This window comes from Pelodiscus sinensis, chromosome 32 (assembly GCF_052426305.1).
Source record: "Pelodiscus sinensis isolate ZL-2025 chromosome 32, ASM5242630v1, whole genome shotgun sequence".
NCBI lineage: Eukaryota > Metazoa > Chordata > Testudines > Trionychidae > Pelodiscus > Pelodiscus sinensis.
The window spans coordinates 14,519,826-14,527,023 of record NC_143083.1 but is presented as its reverse complement, the minus strand read 5'-3'; the positions used below and the strand labels follow the sequence as shown (position 1 = coordinate 14,527,023).

Here is a 7,198-nt window from a genome sequence, read left to right as displayed (position 1 = left end):
CCCGCCGCCCTCGGGCCCCTCAGAGGCCGAGGAAAATCTCTCTCCCCCTGACTGTAGAATAGTGATAGAGATGTAGCCGTGTTAGTCTGGGGTAGCTGAAGCAAAATGCAGGACAATGTAGCACTTTAAAGACTAACAAGATGGTTTATTAGATGACTTTAAAGTGCTACATTGTCCTGCATTTTCTCTCCCCCTGGCGTCACGAGCCTCCGTGGGCAAACCCCACTTCCCCAGAGGAGCCGAACGCGCCGTGCGAACGCACAGCCCGGAGTCTCCATCCCTCCCGGCGCGCTGCCTGCCCACCTGGCCGGCCTCTCCCCAGCGAGCCGCGCCGCCACCAGCCGGGGCAGGGGAGCGCAGCGCTGCCGGCTGGGCCCTGGGGGGAGCCACCCCGCTCCCCGGCTCGCCAGCGCCGAGCTGCGCCAGGCGAGAGCCACCCCGCTGCAGAGGTGGGGCCACGCCTGCGAGCCTGGCGCCGGCCAACCAGCCGTGAGCCCCGCGCCCCGCCTCTGTGGCTGGGGGGCCGAGCGGCGGGGCGGGGGGGGCCGCAAGTGGCAACTCCGCTCAGTTTCCCTCCGAGCCTGCAACTCCAGCCCGGGAGCCGCCGCCCGGGCGAGGCGCCGCAGCCGCAGAGGGGGGCCGAGGAGCCGCCGGGTCGCGCGTCCCTGCAACTTCGGGCCGGCTGGGGCGGGGCGCGGGGGACGCTCCTGACGCGCGGGCGCTAACCCACCCAGGGGCCGGCCTTTGTGCTGCCTTTCGGGGGCTGCTTCGCCGCCTGCCCTTTGCAGCCCGGAGCGGGAGGCGCCGGCGGGCGAGGGCTGCCCGGCGGGAGCCGCTGGGGGCTGCCGCCGATCCGGGAGCCCTGCAGAGCCGGAGCCCAGCTCTCGCCCCCTTCGGCTTTCCCAGGGGCGGGGAAGAGGCGCCAGAAACCCCCCCGCCCGGGGCACGAAAGGGGAAGCGCTCGCAGCGAACTTGCTCAAACTTTGGGGGCTGAGGAGGAGCCAGCCTCGCCGGGAGACTCCGGCCCCTGGGGAGCCGGCGGGGGGAAGAGCACGAACCGGCCCGCGCTGCCCGCCAGTGGGTCGCTGCCTCCTGGGACGCGCGGGGGCCATGGGGCTGCGGGGCGGCGCGGGGCGGCGCCGCGGATTCGGCCGGCTGGCTTGGCCCCCCGCTGGAGAGGGCGGGCGCAGGACCGCGGAGACACGGTGAGGGGCCGCGCTGCAACCTGTCGCTGCCAGACAGGGGCTCCCGGAGCAGCCAGAGGGAGGCCGCGCGGAGGAGGATGCAGGAGAACAAGGGAGAAAGTTCCCGGTGAACCCCCCCCCTTCCAGGACTTTCACCCCCCCCCGGATTATCCTCCCTCCCCTCCGAGAGGGAGACCCCGAGACCCGCCGGATCCGAGCGCAGCCCCCTGCCCCGGCTGCCCCCCGGCTGCACCAGGGGCTGCCCCGCGCTGGATGCCGCGGCCGGAGGGGCAAGCGGCGGAGAGCCGAACCGGCGGGCGCCCGGCGGGGAGCAAGGCGCAGGACGGACCATGGTGCCTGCGGAGGTGGCCGCGCTGCTGCTGGCCCTGGCCGGGGTTTGTGTCTGGACGGACGAGGCTGGGAAAGTTCTCTCGGATCGCTACGCCGTGTACTGGAACAAGAGCAACCCCAGGTAAGGGGGCAGGAGCCCTCCCGGAGCAGCGCCAGGGAGCCAGCAGGGCCGGGCTGGGGGCGCTGGGAGTGATGCGTTTCTGGCTCTCACATTGTTTTGCTGTGGTCCATGTGTGTGTGGCCTGGGACTTTTCTCCTCCAGGGAGCTTGGAACAGAAGCGTTTCCTGCTGGGGCCAATTCTGTCTTTGTGTCTATGCAGACCCCCCCCCCCCCACACACACCCTGTGTATTTCCTTCTCCCTCTCTCCTTTACAACAAGCCAGTGGCAGTGATCAGGGCGGAATGCAAACTTAATGACCCATTCCAGCTGAGTCAGGCTGAGGCGAGGAAGGTGGAAGGTGCCCATCAGATAGTGCCTGGGTTTTTCTGTTTGCTTATGCAGTGGGAGCAGAAAGGGCAGGGTTATCCTACAAGCTGGGGAGATTATTTGATGGGGAAGTTACCAGCAACTTTTCAGCTCAGCCAAGGCCTGATTTCCCCGAAGAAAGTGAGATGGATGCTGCCTACCTGGAGAGTTGAAAAAATCTGTGGGCCTTTATTTGTGTGTGTGTGTGTGTGTGTGATTGCTGACTTGTGGCAAAGCAAAGCATTCCTAAATAATGAGTCGTGTCAGTCTGCTCATTCAGAGGCCTCTGTTGTAAAGCTGGGAGGGGTACAAGTACCCATGTGTAGGTAGACATAGATTTGCTCTCGCTATTTTACTCCGTATGTGCATCACTTGCATAGGCATTTGATATTCTCAGGAAATCAGTATGTTTTATTAATAAAAGGATTTGTTAAAAAAAAGCAATTCTGGGCAATATCCATTTGCAATGAATAATGGATTTTTTTTTATAATAGACAGCAGAAACCAACAAGTCTCGTATTTAATGGGGGACAAAACCAACCATTCTATTCTCTTTTATTTTATTTACTGCTGCTAGTTTAAGAAGCTGTGTGAGAGTTTCACTTCCAAGCCCTTGTTGAAGCAAAACTGATGCAAACCCAGTAGATATAGATATTATTTTTCCAGCTCTGTGTTTTTGGCAGTCACAGTGCTGGCACCAAATATCCATTCACCCAGAAGCCAATTCTGGGAAGTTGTGAGTCTGCTTAGCCAAGGTGAACAAATTATAGCAGTTTTCAAAACCGCTGCAGACTGTAAAATCAATTACACGTCGCTTAGGAACTCTCTTCTTGTTGAATTAAACACCCGCTCTCCAATGACAGTTGTTCATCTTTCTTTGATTACTTGCCTGCTGGTTCAGGTGTGTATTGGATGCAGGTAAACCTGGCTCAGGCAGGGGAATCTTTTGCTCACTTGCCTTTTTAAAGTTTACAAAAGGCTCATGTCTTGAGTTGTGAGGATTTCCATTCCTCAGGAAGTCAGACCTGGGCAGGGCCATATTACTGTTACAGATTCATATTAAACCCAATAAGATAGCCCAGCCCTTCAGACCGTACTAGAGGTTCCACAGCCTGTGGGTGTGATTGCATCTTAATTTTGCCCAGATTCTGTTGTGAGATATTTAAAGTCTTCCCTACTCCTTGGGAATGAACTCTGGGTAAATTCAAGTTTTCCCTTCCTTGAGAAGTTTGAGCTGGGGAAGCTCTTGAAACAAACCGAGTCTTCCACTCTGACTTTAAAAGAAACCTTAACTGTGGTAAATGTCTGCCGGGGAACCATGAACATACACTGTGAGAACCCAGAATATATAACAAAAGGCATCTTGTGTTGCCAGTTATTGCCACATGATTATTTAAAATAAACTCCCATGGCTGCTTCAGTGGTGAGACTAGAAAATGGGTTATCTGTGTTCAGGAGTTCATAATGGCTTATGTAAAGTATTATTCAGTCTACCAGTCTCTAATAAAAAGACCACAAAACAATGATTGCATGTGGCTTGGGAAACTCAGAATTGAGGGAGGAAAACGTTTCAAGTTTTTTTTTTAATCTTTTCACGGCCCTTGAAAAAGACATTGGTGACTTGAGGTTACTTTAGATTAATTTGTCTTTCTTTGCATATAATTCTGTTCTTCCCAAGGTTAATTTAAACAAACCAGCACGTCAATTTTGTTGTAATTCTTCTGGCTCCCCCCTTCACGACTCTAAGGACTTAGACTATAGAGAATCCCCCTTCTCAAAACTGCTTGAAATAGACAAATTTGTGGGCAGTTTTGTAGAAAAACCTCCTTTTAACAATTGGAAAAAAGTTATGCTAATTAGCAGAATCTTTTTTTATATGGAACTAAATAAAATTATCATTGAGTTTGTAGGAACAGTAATTGTGCTAATTTTATTTGCTAGATGGTTTACATGTGCCTTTTCCTTTTGATCTTGGGTTTTTTATTTGGTAAAAACATATTTTTCAGCTATCCTCAGAACCAGCCGAGAGTTAAAATCTGTGCAGGTATGGAAACATGAACCTTAGCATGAACCTCATGTAAAGACCTGTGCCCCCTTGTAATAGTGAAATAGACAAATAGGTAGTGAAATAGACAAAATGTTGCTGCTCACAGGGGAGACTTTTTGCACTTCTAGTGCTGGAGATATTTCCTCCCCTCCCCTCCGCTTGCTGCAGGAAAGCTCCGAGGGGACTCTTTAATAGAGAACTTTTTTATTTTCCAGTTCGCTTCCTGACAGTATGAATGGACTCTTCATTCTAGAGTTGATCTCCAGTGAAATTTTTGCATTTTGTTAGAGCTCCCAGCTGTATTTCAATGAGGATCTCTGTCCAAACGAGTGGAGCATGATGTATGAAGTGCGGGCCGATGAGGCAACTTGTGTTTGTGGTGCAAGTCCGTAGGTCTGACTCGTATGCCGCTTATATAACGTATCTGTAGTCACCTATAGACTTACAAATGCCTGTAGGATTGGGAGTATGGTCAGAGTCTTCCTACCAGCCATCGGATGTTCACTTGAGGGATAAACAGGACCCGAAAATGTACAGTTTCTTCCAGTGTCGTGCCTGCATTGCTCATTGCCCTAAAGTTCGGGAATCCCATCCTTTTGTGCGTGCGTCCCTGTAATGGCTTCTTTATGGAGCGATTTTGTTGCATATGGGTTTTATTAGCGCGCTCGCATTTTTGTAGGGGGTTGGGAGGGAGAGATTCCCTCCCCACCCCTTACTAAGTTTTTGGTTACAACTTCAATTCCTCCCTGGCTTCCAGAGCTTTGGCTCTTTTCTTTTGTTCGGCTAAATGCCCAACATGTGCAAGGGCCCTCGCACAGGACGGCATGGATGTGGTTTAATGTATATTAGGTGGCCGATCGAGCTTTAGGAGCAAGGTCATTGGAACTGGCGGACGGTATCGCCAGATATTTTTGGGTCAGTTTCTGCTGCTAGGAGCTCAACGATTGTTAAAATAGTACCGGAAGCTGAAATTCATCGATGGTACTTTCCTCCCCCTTGATATAAATATCTCAGCAAGAATGCTCCCCTTCTGTTGTAAGGCTCATGATCACGACCTCTCAGCTTCATGAAATCCCACTATAATTGCACCTCTGTCCAAGCCTCAGCGTCGTGGTATACAGGAGGGAGTGGGGTATTTACCGCTTCAAATGATGTTTGACAAGGAAAGTATATCTGCACAGAAAAAAATAGGGGAAGAGGGAACAAAAAACAAAAACAAAAACAAAAAAAAAGGAAAAGGAAAAAAAGAACAACGAAAAGGATCCGTGGATTATAGCTAGATGTATTAGCAACGTTTGGAACTGGTTAAAGGTACCCAGTTTTCCTGATGCGGTTACGTCCTGCATTGTGGTTTGCCGTGTGTACGTCTCCGTTCTGGGTGACTGGGTGCCGGAAATTTGGGGCAGTTTGTTAGATGTAGTAAACACAGAAATATCTGTTGAGTTTTCTGGGTTTTTTTTTTAGAAAAAAACAAGTGGTGTTTTTATTTATTTATCTCCAGAGGTGGCAGAGGTTTAAAAAAAAAATTTTCTCTGTTGTTTTCCGTTTTGATTTCTGTTCATTTCCATCTTGCTTAATAAAGGAGGAATGAGAAATATTAAAAAAAGAAATAAAAGGAACAAAACCCATAATCCGTGAAACCCGCGCATCTGACTTTGCAATACGTATTTTTCCTTTTGATTTTTACTATAATTTTTACTCCATAGAAACCCGCATTATATCTCACGATCCACATGATTTATCCGGGTTGCAGTAATTCCGCACTCGATAATTGTGGCCAAATTTAAAATGAATTGTAAATTGAAACACTATGGTGTAGCCATTCTGTACACGTTTTTAATATGGGTAGCCTCGACAAATTGAGAGAGATGTATTTATAAGCGCCTTGTAACCATGCATTTGCAAAGTGTTGGATAGGTTTTATTCAATGCCTCATATTGGACAGTATAGAAATACCTGAAGGAGAGTAAGATATGTTGTATTATGTAGCATGTTCTTTTTCTCTTGCTCTACACGCACACATATTCGTACACCTACTAATATACAACATATGTATATGTTTATTTGTGAGCGCGCGTGTATACTTTTGAATACTCTTCAATGATAGAGGTACCATTTGTTCCCAGGAAGCTGTAAGCACCCCAGTCCAGCTATGTAAAATGAGCATATGTGTTTCCTACCCATGGATCATGTAGCTCTAAGAAGGTATGTCCTACAATGTGGCATGTATGCTGTCTGCAATATCTAAAAGGAGGCCACTTTCTTCTTGGTTCACACGAGTCATTGTACGATTGCATGCGAACCCCAATGTACAAACCACGAATGTTTAGCCTCCAGAGAGGATAATAGCCTGATTTGCAGTGCCAAGTAAATTGCTTTGGCCCATGCAGGTCTGTTCGCTGCAGCCGTGGAGATGTAAAGGTTCTGAGCGATGAGGTTTGCTCATGAAGCCCTTGCATAGACGTTGCGTATATTTGTAATCCATTTGGCAAGACAGTGCAGGGAGCAGCTATTTGTAGTGCTTGTGAGCCAGTTGGTAGAGTTTGGGACAAATTCAAAATGTAGGCTAGACAAAGCAGATGGCTCATGGAGTTGTAGCCTGTGTGTATCTCACGCCATCGCTTGGAACCGATACGGAAACTCCCCAAACCTGCCCAACTCACTGGGTCGTGTTATGTCCGGCGATTGGAACTCACCTCTACGAAGTCTGGCAGCTACGTGGGCAGGAGGGGGGTGCGGGTGGCTAGTGGCAAGGGATGCCTTCGCTCCAAGAGGACTCAATGATACTGAATGGCCATAACTCCCCCTCTCCCTCCCCCCTCCCGAACCATCTCTGCCCTGCGTGCAATCGAAAATCGCCACAAAGGCCGAGGGAGGCCTGAGGATTTAATGTTTGTCTCCATTCCCCATTCCACCTGCAAGTAGGTAGCAGGCAGGCGATAGTAATTCCAGAACGACGGCTTTCCTGCAGCAGACGCAGTCCCGGTATGTGCAGCCGTGTATGTATGTCTATCGAAAGAGAAACGTGCAGCGCATTGGGGATTGTCTCGCTCTGTTTACGGGATAGGTACACACGCCGCAACTGTGCCTGTGTTTACCCAGGGCTTGTACTGAACAGCCAAGTCGTGTCTTTGCCCAGAGTTTATTTT

The 7,198-nt window shown here is 50.2% G+C and overlaps 1 protein-coding gene across 1 annotated transcript in view; it reads left to right on the top strand.

The window, feature by feature from the left end:
* Positions 1-552: 552 nt before the first annotated feature.
* The window catches only part of EFNA2 (ephrin A2), a 132,672-nt gene continuing 126,026 nt past the window's right edge, over positions 553-7,198 (top strand). Inside the window, exon 1 of the mRNA XM_006124980.4 lies at positions 553-1,656. Coding sequence (XP_006125042.2) covers positions 1,535-1,656 — 122 coding nt within the window. The 5' untranslated portion in view covers positions 553-1,534. The remainder of the gene's footprint in view (positions 1,657-7,198) is intronic.